We start from the raw sequence: 15215 nt of genomic DNA, 5'->3' as shown, positions 1-15215 counted from the left end.
CCAAAATCAAGAATCAGATGCTTAACGGACTGAGCCACTTAGGTGTTGCTGATTTCAGTTTTCAATAAAAAGTGCTACAAAGCATGAAGTTAAACAGATTCTGCGTTTATCAGACAACCTAGACTTCCAGAGCGAAACAGAGACAGTGGAATCACCACAATGAGCAATAAGAAAATGGGTGCCTGGCAGTCATGCTCCAAATCTCACAGGCTTTGCAAACAGGGGACCCTCAGAGCTGTTAACCCAGAGCCCCTCTACTGCTCTTTCAGACATGATTGTACCACCTGATGTTTAGAAACTGCAGCTGGTGAGGACACAGACTTTATCACAGTTTGTAGCTCAGCATTTTGTGAGTTAGTCTATGGGGCTTTTCCACCCGCCTGGAGGCTCCCTGAGAAGAGCGATCGTTTCTGATTTGCCAAGCACCGAATGTGCAGCACACAGCACGGTGGCTGGCCCAACGGGCCCCAGCAGACATTAGTTACAGAACTGAGGGAGTAAACCCACGAGCGAATCAGAAACTATTCTGTCCCGACTAGAGTATACCCGTTAGGTTCTACCGTGGCCGTCTTTCCTTGCCTCTTAGGTGTTTTAGAACTTTGTAAATTGTAAACTGACAGGTTTGCAAAAGAAGAAGTCTGACACTGCGGAGCGCATGAGATGTTATCCTACTTGTAAGTTAACTAGTTATCTTGCCTCCTGTGTGAATTCCAATCACTTATCTCTATCTGTCTGCTTAGGTCTAGATTTAGACAGATGGATGAAGAGGGGCACTTACAGACACAGGATCTTTGGATCAGGGGCCATCGGCTCACAGAAGATCTTAGCAGCACCTATGTCCTACAGCCCAATTTCCCGTGGGCCGACACAGAGCGCGCCCGCACATGCCACGTCTACACCATGAGGGGAAACCCCCAAAGTAGGGGCCTTGGAGGTTACGGGCGATGACTGGCACATCTCCTCCTCCCCTCCATAGAGGGAGAGAGGAATTCCGGTTCTGGAATACAACAGATCTCTGAGGACAGGCACCAGTCCACAGGTTTTTTATGACTTTTAGAGTGCAGGAAATGCATCTGGGGGAGATTAGCCTTCTAAATCTCTCAAGAGAAATTCACTATCTCTAACTTCCAAGACATATTCATATGAAATTATCCTTTAACACAGGCTTCCAGATCTAATTGGTTAATTAAGTCTTACATATTTGCATAGCAAGCAAAGCATTGTTTTCCTTACGACGAGTAACGTTTGTCCATATACATGCAAAGTCCACGTGGCAGAGGTTCAATGGACTCCCCTTTTCTTCCTCCATCTGCACATCAATTTCAATATCACCAGTGTTCCCAGAGGTCTGTTCTTTGCGTTCTCCTTTGAATTAGTTGTAACATCTTGCCAGTTTCCTCATTAGTAATGTGTTAAAATCTTTACAATGTGTTCTTTAGCTTTTATTTTTATATCTGCCTAAGAGTCATGATTGTATATATATTTTTAAAATTATCCCCTACCAAAGGCAAAGAGAGTTAAGTTGTTGCGGTAAGGAGACGCAGGGACAGGAGTAAGGAAAGACGGCTGAAATGGGCAGCAGATCTATGAAATTTAATAAATATACTTAAAAAATTGAAAGGCAGTTTGGGTCCACCGGTGTTTCTCCCCGAAGAGATTTCTCACATATAAATTGTATGTAAAGCACCTGAGTAATTAAGAACTTGATTTATCTTAGGCTGGCTGCTATTTTTCAGGGAGATAACAGTGTAAAGAAAAAATGTGCCATTGAAGCAACACACTTGCAGAGCTTGTGTTCCTTCAGGATTAACAGCAGAGGGTGACAGAAGTGATGAAAAGCTGTGAGGTCAGGTAGGAAGTGCTGTGTTCAGGAAAGCCTCGGAGATGAAAGGGAAGAACGGCTAGTGTTTTGTAGCAAAACTGGATGGAAACAAGACTGCACCCGAATAACGGTAGCTGGTTATTAACTCTCAGGGCTAACAAGAAGGCCTCATTGTTGAAATCCCTAAAGTAAAAATAATTTTGTTGTTGTAAATCTAATGACTCTCCCCCCCTTCCCAGGGGATGGTCTCAGGAGCCCCGATCTCAGAGCTTGTTTAGAGGGCAGAGGTCCAGGCCTTGGTCTTGAAATTGACTGAGTCAGTGAACCTAAATTCAGGAGTCGTGGTGGTGGTGCAGAGAGAAAGAATGAGGTTAAGCCATGGAATTAGCATTATCATAAAAGTTTAAAAGCTCCAGCTCAAGCGCTCATCAACTGCTCCTCACTGAAACAATTGTCCTTACAATGCAATGTTTGATCATGAGAAACAACACTTTGAGTAAAGCTATTTCATTGTAGAAAAAGCAGTGGATTTAAGGGCACCTGGGTGGCTCAGTGCATCTGACTTTGGTTGAGGTCATGATATCACGGTTCATGGGTTCGAGCCCCACGTCGGGGATTGTGCTGACAGCTTGGAGCCCGGAGCCTACTTTGGATTCTGTGTCTCCCTCTCTCTCTGCCCCTCTCCCACTCACACTCTGTATCTCTCTCTCAAAAAAAAAAAAAAAAAGAAAAGAAAAAGTGGATTTAGTGTAGAAGAAAGAGCCATGTACATTTCTATAGGGACAGTCACTGGGATTCCTATTATCATGTCTACTTATTTTTAAATTTTATTTATAGTACTCTGTTTAGAAATAATTTTCAGCCTTTAACATAGTTTGGGAAATTATCCATTCAAATGAAGTTTCCTTTGTAGTTTTTAGCTTGTAATGCTTAAAGGTATTTAAATCCACGTGGACTCATTTGTTTGACAACCATTCTAAACTAATAACTGGATTTTTTTAAGTTACCCATTTGCGAGTTACTGATTCAACATTTTGTCTTGTTTTTATAATTGTTAATACTTGATTTATAGAATGAGAGGATATGTTATTGGCTACAAGCAATGAGACATTGATAGAACACAGCCTTTTCTAGTGGAAAAATGTTCAGACTGGGAGAAAGGAGACAAGGTTTTAGTCCCTGATTGCTCCCTAATGATTCTTTAGCTTGTCTTACCCAACCTCCCTGCTTTCCTCATTTGCAAAACCAGATCAATAGGGAACATTTCAAGCTGTAACATTATTTTTCACTGGTTGTTACATTCTGGGATTGTCACTTTAGCGTGAATGTATTTCAATATTCTCGGGCTTCTGAAGACACTTAGCTGACTCCTAACTGGATTATCTGTATCTCTGCTCTGAACGGCTTGTTTTTCAAATGGCTTTAAATGTTGTGAACGCCCTCTTCAGCATCAACATTTCCTGATCGTTTTGCTGAAGCAAAATTAACCTGTGTGTGTATGCATATACATATTTCCTTCACGTCTCTCAGAGTTGTTATAGAGCTAGCATGAGACTTCACTGACTACGATAAGGCATGTAACTGGTAAAGTAATATGATGAGGTAAATGTTGATTTAATAGAAATGGAATAATTTGTTCAGTAAAATGCAGCTGATAATTTTCTTATCATTCGGATAATATAAGTGCATGTTATAAGTGGCCTAAAAATTTTGGAATTATTATCCATACAAAGATAATATATGTATGTATGTGTATACATTCAATCCTCACTATGTGCAGATCCTCATTATCTGGAAATCGCCTACTGATTAAAATTTATTTGTACCCCCAAATCATGACTCCAGGCCCTCTTGTACATCTACAGACATGTACACAGCAGCAAAAAGCTTGAGTTGCCCAATCTACATGCATCCATATGAAGCTAAACTGGGCAATACTCTCCTTGTTTTAGCTCTCATACTGGGAAGAAGTATCTTACTTATGGTCTATTCAGTGCCATGTTTTTTCCATGTCTATGCTTTTTCTTTTCTTTAAAAAAATTTTTTTTTAAATGTTTTATTTATTTCTGAGAGAGAGAGAAGCAGTGTGAGCAGGGGAGGGTCAGAGAGAGATGGAGACACAGAATCTGAAGCAGGCTCCAGGCTCTGAGCTAGCTGTCAGCACAGAGCCCGACACAGGGACATGAGCTCATGACCTGAGCCGAAGTCGGACGCTTAGCCAACTGAGACACCTAGGTAACCCCATTTCTATGCTTTTTCTTGATGATTTCACTGTTTCATAGTTCCTTGGGGCACCTGGGTGGCTCAGTCAGTTCAGCGTCCAACTTCAGCTCAAGTCATGATCTCACGGTTTGTGAGTTCAAGATCTGCATCAGGCTCTGAGCTGTCAGGACAGAATCTTCTTTGGATTCTGACACTCCTCTGCGCTCCCCACCTCCCTCTCATAAATAAATAAACATTAAAAATTTTGTTAGAATAAACTTTGCTGAGGTATGAGTTACAGTGCTGCTGGTTGTGAGTTCAATGTTAATGAATTAACAGTATGTATTAAGTAAGGTGTCTTTAATCTGAAACACAAGTCAAACAAGGTCATGTATTGATCAGTTGATGAGAATGTTGTGACTAAAGGTTCTCAGAAACCTAATCTTACTGCATTTCCCCTAGGAGCAATGGTCCAATATTGGCTAATTCAATGTCTGTTGAAGCTTTGCAGAACATAACGATGTTATCATCATGGATAATGAGAATTGTGTGTGTGTGTGTGTGTAGTGTGTGTTTATATTTCTTAAAGTTTTAAAGATTATAGATACTTAGCAAGTTAGAGGTATCTGATTTATAGAATCGAAACCTTATTAAGCATGTGCCTGTGAATACTCTAGGATGCATTTGTGGGAACACAGGACTCACAAGGATGCAGGGATAGATTGTTAAATATCACTCACAATCCAAGCTGTACAAACAGGAAAAATCAAAAAATTATTTGACACTTAAATTCCTATCTTTCATTGCAAAGTTTTCCTTTCCTCTTTGTGAACTATTTTCAAATGTATTATGTTTTATCCTCACATAATAGAACAGTCTGTTTTGTGAAGTTTGAGAACCACAGGTCCAAAACAGTGATTCTCCAAGCTGGGTACACAGAAGAGTCAACTGGGAAGATTTATAAAATACTGATTCTATTATCACCGCAACCACTTTGTCATAACTTGACCCAAGTGCTGCCTGGGGGTGTGTGCTGTGTGTGAGAGGGAACTTCACTGAGGGGACACACATGTGGGAATCGTGTGTCTTAGGTTGCTTTGGTGTGGGGGACAGTGCTATGGCCTGAATGTTTGTGTCCCCCCCCATTCATATGCTGAATCATCAGGTAAATAGGTCACGTGGGTGGGGATTAGTATTCTTGTAAAAGAGACCCCAGAAACCCCCTTCCATCACATGAGAATACCAGAAGTCTGTGGCCCAGAAGAGGCCCTCAGCGGACTGAGTCCATGATCTTGGACTTCTCAGCCTCTAAAACTGTAAGAAATAAATCTCTGTTGTTTGTAAGCTACCGAGTCTACGGTTACTTTGCTACAGCGGTTAGACAGTCAATGTCTTCAACGGCTGTGAGAACAAATGGAAGACCCCTGCTTGTGTGACATGAAAAATCTTTGAAGAGGCATTCTAATTTTCTAATTTTCCCAAACATCTGTTGCCATGGTTTTAGCACCATTCTCCAGTTTTGAGAATTACACATTAATCCAAAGGAACTTTTGCTCCCATATTCACCTGCCTTCTCAGTATCTCCTTTGAATGGGTCACAGGCATCTCAAACTCAAAATGTGTCAAATGGAGCCGCTGGCCTTTCCCCCAAACCTTTTCTGACCACCTCTCAAATAGTGGCAACTCAGCTCCTCCAGCCGCCCAAGCCACACTGTGGCGTTATTTTTGTTCCCTTTTGTTTTCTCACACCTCAAGGGGACCTGGTGGGAAAGTCAAAACCACCTCCCCCCTCCACACTGCTATTATCCAGCACAAGCCACCACCATCATCTGGCACGGATTCTCGCACTGCTTGAACTGGTGTCCAAGCAGGTTTCCACTCCTATGACAGACATACAGAGACACATACATTATCCACATATACGCATAGATCTGTATCTTCTATACAGCCATGCCTTTGGGGTGTCTGTGTGTGGGGGGACCCTGGCTCCTAGATGGGCATTTCCTAACACAGGAGCCATCAGGATCCCACCAAAGACAGTCAGACTGCATCCATCAGTGCTTAAAATTCCCCAGTGTCTTCGCATCTCCTTCAAAGTAAAAATCAGCGACTTTACAACTGTGTAAGGACCTCATGACTTCCCCTCCTACCCTGCCTTACTCGACTCTCTTGCTCTCCCACTACTCTCTGACAACTTGCCCTACTCCAAGCACACGAGATTGGTTGCTGTTTTCTGAAAGCACCTGGTAAGATCACTGCTCTCAGCACTTAGTGCTTGCGATTTCATTTGCCTGGAAGGCTCTCGCCCCAGATATTCACTGCCTGATATTCAAGTAGTGCATCTTCCTCTGAAACACCTCCTATTTCAATATAAGATTTCCTTTTTCTGTTTGTTTTGCTCCAGAAAGTGTGACTTCCTGACACAGAGCTATTCAGTGTAAACTTGTGGCAACGATGGAAGAGGCAGCTGCTAAGCAGTGAAAATATGGCCAGGGAGGCTGCAAAAATGGACAGTTAGCTTAATCTTGTTTTTAGTAATTTAAGTTTAAAATTTATGTCAATTCATTTAGCTTTATGAATTAGTTTTTATTAAATTTGAATCCAAAGGCGCCTGGATGGCTCAGTTGGTTAAGTGTCAGACTTCGGTTCAGGTCATGATCTCACTTTTCGTGAGTTTGAGCCCTGTCAGGCCCTGTGCTGACAGTGCAGAGCCTGGAGTCTGCTTTGGATTCTGTGTCGCCCTCTCTCTCTGCCCCTCCCCCGCTCACACTCTGTCTCTCTGTCTCTCAAAACAAAATAAACATTAAAAAAAAAAAATGAATCAAAATAGGATTTGTTGTGAGTGGCTATTATACTAGACAGCACAGTTTATCCAGAATCCATTTTTTGTGTTTGATGATGAAGGGATCAAGATTCCTTTTTATGACATTTATATACACTCCCCCCCACCGCCCCCTGATCCTGCTGGCTCCCCAGCACTACTGGTTGAAAGACCATATCCCCTTCAGTGTATATCAATGCCTTTGGAGTAAGTCAGCTTTCCATATGATTCTCCTTGTCCCTTCAAATCTGCTGATAAATCTTAGAATCTGCTTGCTGGTTTTCACCAAAGCAATTACATCAACAAAAAAACACTCCAATGGAATTTTAATTAAGGTTTTCACGGAATCAATACCTACATGGGAAGAATTGAGATTTATACTACACTGAATTTTCTAATCAATGAAATTTTTACATTTCCCCGTCTACTTAGAATGGTAATTTATCTCATGAGCATTTTATCCTTATCTATGCAGAAACCATGCATATCTTCCATTAGATTTATTACCTTGTATTTGAGATTTTTTTATGCTATTGAAAATAAAATCTGAAACTTCATTTTGCTTATTGCTGGCATACAGAAATGATATCAGTTTTTATATTAACTTGATATCCAGTGATCACCCTAAAGTTTATTGTAAATTATTGAGAAGAGTCTCAATATATAACCTGGCCATGGATAAATCATGAGAATCTTCATTCTACCTCTCCAGCACTTAGATCCTTCCTTTCTTTCTCTTGCTTTATTGCACTGGCAAGGACCTCTATCCAACACACTGATGAACAGAAGGGTAAGAGCAGGCGTCCCGTGTTAATGCTGGTAACACAGGTAAAGCTTTCAATATTTCACCATGGAGTATGAATGTGCTGGAGGGATTTTTGTGACTACTCTTTAACAAAGTGAGGAAATTTCCTTCTGTTGGTAATTTACAGAGTCTTCATTTTCTCTCTTTTCATAAGTGGATGTTGAATTTAATCAAATGCACTTTCCATGACTATTAATTCCTATTTAAATGTACATAAGTAATAAAAAAAATTCAAGAATACATGTCGTGTTTCCCTACTTTTAAAAAGTAAATATTTTCCGAAGTTTTCACACATATCAATCTTCTCAGAGAAGTAAAGTCTATTTATTCTTTTTGTTTGGCGACTTAATAAGATATGTTTATTGTTAGATGTTCTACACAGACACCACATTCATCGAAAATAAAACATTTAGAATCATTACCATTAAACTATTTTTTAAAGAATTATGTCAAGTTCTTTCACTGAACAATATACATTTTAATCAAGCTGCAAATGAGGCCAACTTTCTACGGGTTTCATTTTAATTTTGTGTATTTAAAGCTTCATGCAAATTTAACTATTAAATGAAAGTTGATTAACTCACCAGTCATATTGCAATATAGAAGAAAGGGATCCAGGGGACCACTTCCATCTGAATCTATATAGTAAAACCCTGAAGTATTTCCTCTGTGTTTATAGGATTCACATGACTTCTCATAGACAGCTGTAAAAAAAAATGGATCTTCATAAACGGAATAGTATAGTATAAATGAATCTCTCAAATTTTAACATGGACACAAAATACTCCAAGTGCTGAAATGTATATATATGTATATAAAGATAAAACCTACTTTAAAACAAAACTCATTCTTTTTTAAAAAAATTAATATGGATGAAAGTACACTATATAGAGAAAGGCAGAATGAGGTTGAATTTTGTGACATTTCTTTTTGTTATTAAAGGAATATGAGATTACTGAGTCAAAACAAAAAAAAATTTTTACATTAGGTAAAATAACAAAAGAGAAGGTATGTGTTTTAAATGTTAATATACTTATAAGTATAATGTAACATCCATTTTGGACATCCATCAAATAGATCTTTTGACATCCACTTTGGAATTTCTAATTCTAGTGTCACCTTGTAATAACTTAACATCTGAAACACAATAGTGTAATCTCCTTAAATAATCTTCTATTATCCAATAATTATGGAAGAGAAAAGTTTTAAATCATGTTGTAACAATTCTCCTTTCTCACAAAAATTATTCATAGATAAAATCTTTTTAAAAAAGTGATGACTGGCAAAGCTCTTCATCAATAATTTTAAAAGTAATTTACAAAAGAAACTTTCTCTAATGCTCTGGAATGAGAACTTAAGCTAATTAAAATTGGAAGCAGGAGAAATATCTATATTAAATATTCCCTCAAGTGGTCTCCATATGTTTTGATCCATAATTGGATGAGTTTCTTTTTAAGTTCATTTATTTATTTTGAAAGAGAGAGAGAAGAGAGAGCAAGCATGAGCAGGAGAGGGGCCGAGAGAGGGAGAGAGGATCCCAAGCAGGCTCCCCATTATCAGGGCAGAACCCGATGAGGGCCTTGATCCCACAAACCATGAGATCATCATAACCTGAGCAGAAATCAAGAGTTGGATGCTTACCTGACTGAGCCACCCAGGCATCCCCATAATTGGATGTTTTTGATTATACAATTATACATTTGCCATGGACAAGGTTTGATACTAATAGCTGTATACATGTCTCATTGAACACTTGGTCAAATGTACTTGGCCAAATGTACTTGGTCAAATGTACTGATAATTTTCATAAAGCTTTTTATTTTATGAAATAAGAAATAAGTCATGCCCTGAAAGTCTTTCCTTGATCTAGTCTAAATTTTTGAAAATTATGTTAATGACTTTTTAGGCAATATGAAATAATGTAACTAATTTGCTCAATGTTACTGAAATTTCAGATAGTCATACAAACTTACTTCTCCATACTTCCACATTCTAATGATTTTATTTGTTCCTATTATATATTACATAGACAGAGATTTAAGAATGGGTTGTTTTCTAGTCACATTTATATTTTGTGCAGTGAAACAGGCATGTAAAAATGGTTATTTTATTCACTTCTACATGTACATACATATGTTCATAAATTCTTTGAAGGTGGTTGGCAGAATATATACATAACTTGAGAATCAGGGCTGGTATTAGACAGGACACATGACTGGGGCTTCTGGATGGTTCAGTAAGATAAGTGTCCAACTCGCGATTTTGGCTCAGGTGGTAATCTCATGGTTCGTGGGTTTGAGCCCCACACTGGGCTCCACACTGATAGTGCAGAGCCTGCTTGGGATTCTCTCTCTTTTCTTCTCTCTCTGCCCTTATCCCACTCACACTCTCTCTCAAAACAAATAAGTAAACTTTGTAAAAGAAAGGACACATGACTGTATGAGGGTAATTGGGAGTATATTTGCTTTATGTGTATGGCTTGACTCTTTATAATATGAATGTCTATAACATATTATTTTCTAATAAAACCTTTTAAATACTCCATCCCTGCCCCTTCCTCTATTTCTGCTAATGACAGTGAAGCCTTCACTATAACCAAGTTTGTCCTCCTGGCCCCATTTCTCAGAATGTTTATTGGCCAAAACCCTTTAGCACCATTCGGACTGCCTGTTCAAGAACCTAGCAAGTTAACTCTATGCTTAGATCAAACTGTGGCCACAAATGAAAATACTTTATCAACCAATTTTTTTTCCCTCAGAATATAAAGATTTAGATTCAGTCATTGATAACAATTACAAATAAAGGGCCAATGAAAACACATTCAATTAGCTTTTTGTTTGGAGTTAGTTATTACAATTAGGAAGATGGAGGATATAAAAAGTAAACTAGACTGGCCTTCTGCTACCGGACCTGGCTCAAGTAACTCGGTCTCTGGTTAGTGAGGTGTGGCTTTAGCAACAGTAGGCATCCTTCATGATGTGAAGATAAGCTGATGCCTAGGAATGAGCCTGGCTGCAGTGGTGCAGGGATGAGGGTTGGACTAGGGGACCCTCCCGCTCACACCCTGGCCAGCCTTGAGTGTGGACCTCAGGGTCTCTTCCAGAACCTGCAGGGCTGGGAGCCTGGGATGCTAAATTTCCCCTCTGGCAGGAGTACAAAGTAGCACACAGTGAAGAGACGGGGAATGGAGAGACTCGATGACTGCACAGAATGCCTTTGCCTGAAGTCAAGGCTATGGGACATCGTAATAGGAGAGAAGTTGCTCAGCAATGTCAGTGATAACATGAAAAAAATGGGAGAGGAAAATGGGCGTGTAGATCTCCCCATCTCTTGTACTGATAAAAGTGGACATCAAAATGACATATGAGCCTACGACACATGCAAACACTTCATCAGAAAAACTGCATGGTTTCCAATATACCAAGAGTATTTGTTCTTTGTGATTCCAGGTTCTGAAGCATAATTGCAAGTGTCACATACTCAGTGCACCTCAGTTATTGAAGGAGGCTTGGGCAAGGTGATTAATCTCCCCCTGTTATTTCATGAGTAAACTAGGGATAATGACAGTAACCTACTAATTCAGTGTATTAGGAACATCAGAATTCAATGAACTGGAACATATAAAATACTAGATCAGTACCTAGCATGTATAAAATATTCAATAAAATGAACTATTATGATTAACATCATTATCTGCCATCCTTATTTCATTATTCTCATTAATGGGGTTGTAAGAGAATTTAAGGATTACCCATTCTGTATTGTTTATTATTTATTCATTATCTGTGTTTATTCACTATTTATATTATCCTTAGCTGCCTTTTGTTTTCGATACACATTTCCCCTTTGCCAGCTCTCCTACTCTTTTCTGTCCTGTTTTATGTTATCTATTTCTATAAGCTACTTTGACAACTTTGTGCAAAGAGGTGTGAATTTAAAATAAACCAGAAATCAACTGGATGCTAAAATTCAGGGTCGTACATTCCAATACATGGACATGTACATGCACAGTCACAAAAAGGGAAATGGACCAAGGAAATCAGAACAGAGGCAAGAAGAAGCAAGTGTGCTCAGCTTACAGTTGTGGCAAGTAGCTCCTGAGTAGCCAGTGTTTGCACAATTGCAGTGAAAAGTATTCCAGGACTGGGAACATTCACCGCCGTGTTCACAATAGTTGGGCAAACACCTGCAAAAAAGTGCAGATACAATCACTACTTTTCATTTTGAGCTACCCTAAACTGTTGGTCATGACCATGTGAGAAAAGAATGTCAACAGTAGCCGAAAGGGTACATTTAACATGACTAATGGTTATTCAGTCTGTCATTAAGGTACTTTAATCACAGAACCAAACCTTAGATCAATAAATTCATCAGATTTCGACCAATTCTCAGTAGTTGTGACTGCTTAGTTTTCAACATGTCCTGTTACATCAGAGCATTTTCTTTTCCCTAAGTAACATAACACTTATTCAATAGGCTGCCAGAAATATCAATAGCTTACATAAAATAACAACACTCAATCTTATTGATTTACCACACTGAATATTTAAAGAAAGAAGGAAAAAAGAAGAGAGAAGAAAAGAAGCAAGTAGAGGGAAGGACATCTTTATTCACTTTTTCAGTAATGTTGAAGGTTCATTGGACAGACACAAATTCACAGCGGTGTGTCAGGGTGCCCTAGGGTGCTGAATGGAACTCACAGGGGCTCCCAGGATATTTTAGCTTTTCAAGAGATATAAGCATACTCATTATCTGCCCAACCTGGCACAACTTCCTAGGTTGAGGTAGCTCAATTTTAATATTACATCGGAATACATTCCTTTCAGTGATGTCCTATATTTAAAGAAGCTGGGTTTTCAGTAGTTGCTAAAAAACCAGTACTGTGTGACATCAGTGTTGAACAAAAATGAGGGTGGCAGTGTCTGACCTGATGCCAAGCTTTGAAAAGTTGTGCAGGACTCAAGAGGTAGACATGTGTAAAATGAAGTAGCTGTGTTTAATTCAAAATAAAATTTAAACATTTTCAAATTATATATACAATCTAGGTATATAAGCTATATATTATATACTATATACGTATATTCTTTTATCAAGGGGTTACTAAATTTTAGGACATCTATTAAGTTTTTGGACCTAAGTTACATTTTAAATGGAAGTGTTACTTATATATTTTGGCTTGGAAAACTATGAAAAAATGACTGAGCTATATAAGGCACTATGAACAAAAAAGTTGGGGAGCTTCTGGTATTGACTTGAATAGCCCTAATCAGATTATGGATGCTTTTTAGTATTTAGATTGAAAGATATATTGAGATCAAAGCTTGCAAAGCTCTCCTTTACTCCAAGATAAAAAATTAAACTGCAAAGCCTGTCAAGAATATTCGTGCTGGGCGTTTTGCCACCTCCTTTATTAAAACTAAGGATGGGAACTTCATGCTTTGCTCATAGGATTTCTCCAATTTTAACTGAAAACAATGTTATTGATTTTTCCTGATTATAAAAAACAGATATCTGCTGTACAAAATTCAAACAATCCAGGACACAGCAGAGAAGAAATATAGTTTATAATCTCATATATAAAAATCACCATTATAAATACATACATGCATGTGTGTGTGCATATATAAACATATATACGCAGCTGTGTGTGATTATGTTCATAAGTAAAATTGTATGTTATTTTGAAACCTCCTTTTTAAAGATTCAAAAATAAATAGTGGGTATCTTTTCATGCCGATTAATTTTATATATATGTTTTTTAGTAATTTTATAGATTCACAGGAATCCATTCAAGAGTGTTTCATGCTGTACTTAATGTTTCTAGGCCTGTCAAATCAGGGCCTAAAGAGGGAGATTAAAAAAATTAAAACAATAATGATCTTAGTTGGTGCTCAGAAAAGGACACCAGGTTCGCAGAGCCCCGCCATGTTTTTAAAGGGGGCGGATTTAAGTGCTATACCTAAGATTCTGAAGAATGAATAATCAGTGGGATGATACACGTGCTATTTCTATTTGATTCGCTGCTGCTGAAAGCTACTGAATTCATTTTCCTTGATTCTTGTTAGACCTGACTTTTCACATTTTGTAAGTACAATGTGAAGACTGGATGGTGGGTGGAATTTAGATTCACCGTGTGGTAGCTCTGCCTGACAAGGAGTAAGTAACCTGCAGCAAATTACACTGGATCGTGAAGTACTGATTTGCATTCAATGTTCTAAACAATTTACACTTTTTTCTTTACTTAGTCATGCTCTCTAGCCTCCACCACTTTTCTGTGGATATTTCTGTCACTACTTTCATTGCTCACAATGGGCATGGGACACGGACGGCAGCTCCCTTTGTGGTTCTGTCCTCACCTCCCCTGAGGGACTGACTGCCTTCAGCCCTCAGTCACCCTCCTCCCAGACTTCTGACTTAGGGTCCTGTCCCCTGTACGTCCACAGAGGACAAAGGCAGGGCTTCTAGGTGTGTGTGTGTGTGTGTGAGTGTGTGTGTGTGGATAAGGAAGATGTGAGCATCTAAGGGGTGTGGGAATGATCTTGTGTGTGCATGTGTGTGAGTGTGCATGTGCATGGATTAGTAAGTAAGGAGGTGCCGGAATGTGTGTATAAGGAGTGTATGTGTAAAGACCGCGTGTGGTAGAGTTTTGGGGTATGTGAGTGAGCACACAAATGTGTACATATGTGGGAAAGGCTGTTCGTTTGTGTGTAAAGAGCATGTGGGAATGACTGTATAAATGTGAGTGTGAACATGTGTGTAAATGCATGTACATCTTTGCATGCAGGTCTGATCCAACTTAAAGTTACAGTAAAAAAAGAGCTATATTGTTTTGAGTTCCTGTCAGATTTTTAAGTATATTTTTCATGTTCCTGGTGCTTTTCATAGTTTAATAAAATTAAACCATTCAATTCTGTATCTATTACATGTAGCTTGAATTGTAACCGCAGTGGAGGTGATGCGCACCCAGGAGGCTGTGCAGTTTGGCAGGCAGGCACCTCAGCAGGATGTGAGATCTGAGGCGGGCGCTGCTCCTGAGCCACGTCCCCTTCGTCACCCTCAACCCCTCATAGTCACAAGAAGCAAACACTACCAAGAACAGGCTCTAAGGAACGGGCACCCTCCTACACTGTTGGTGGGAATGTAAACTGGTACAGCCCCTCTGGAAAACAGTGTGGAGGTTCCTCAGGAAACTAACAATAGAACTCCCGTATGACCCAGCAATAGCACTNGGAGGCCACTTGTGGGGATGAGCACTGAGTGTTATGTGGAAACTAATTTGACAATAAACTATTAAAAAAAAAAAAAAAAGAACAGGCTCTAAGGGTTTTGTGAGGATTACTTTAAATACGNCGCTGCTCCTGAGCCATGTCCCCTTCGTCACCCTCAACCCCTCATAGTCACAAGAAGCAAACACTACCAAGAACAGGCTCTAAGGGTTTTGTGAGGATTACTTTAAATACACATTAATTAATTTAAAATTCATTTCAGGGAGCGCCCCTCTATCTGCTAAATGGGACACTGCGCAATTCATAAATCATTTAATATACCCAATGAGATGTTTACAA

General features: G+C 39.1%; 1 protein-coding gene across 3 annotated transcripts in view; it reads right to left on the bottom strand.

The window, feature by feature from the left end:
• CNTNAP4 (contactin associated protein family member 4) overlaps positions 1–15215 on the bottom strand; it is a 250798-nt gene that overhangs the window by 68423 nt on the left and 167160 nt on the right. For all 3 annotated transcript variants that reach the window (XM_077754042.1, XM_077754043.1, XM_077754044.1), the window contains 2 exons: positions 11730–11836; positions 8235–8354 (listed from right to left, as the gene is read on the bottom strand). In XM_077754042.1, the coding sequence (XP_077610168.1) occupies positions 8235–8354; positions 11730–11836 (227 nt within the window). The remainder of the gene's footprint in view (positions 1–8234; positions 8355–11729; positions 11837–15215) is intronic.

The sequence above is a fragment of the Crocuta crocuta genome, unplaced genomic scaffold, assembly GCF_008692635.1.
Source record: "Crocuta crocuta isolate KB4526 unplaced genomic scaffold, BGI_CrCroc_1.0 scaffold61, whole genome shotgun sequence".
NCBI classification, from domain to species: Eukaryota; Metazoa; Chordata; class Mammalia; order Carnivora; family Hyaenidae; genus Crocuta; species Crocuta crocuta.
The sequence above is the reverse complement of the archived record's forward strand: the minus strand, read 5'-3'. Positions and strand labels throughout refer to the sequence as shown.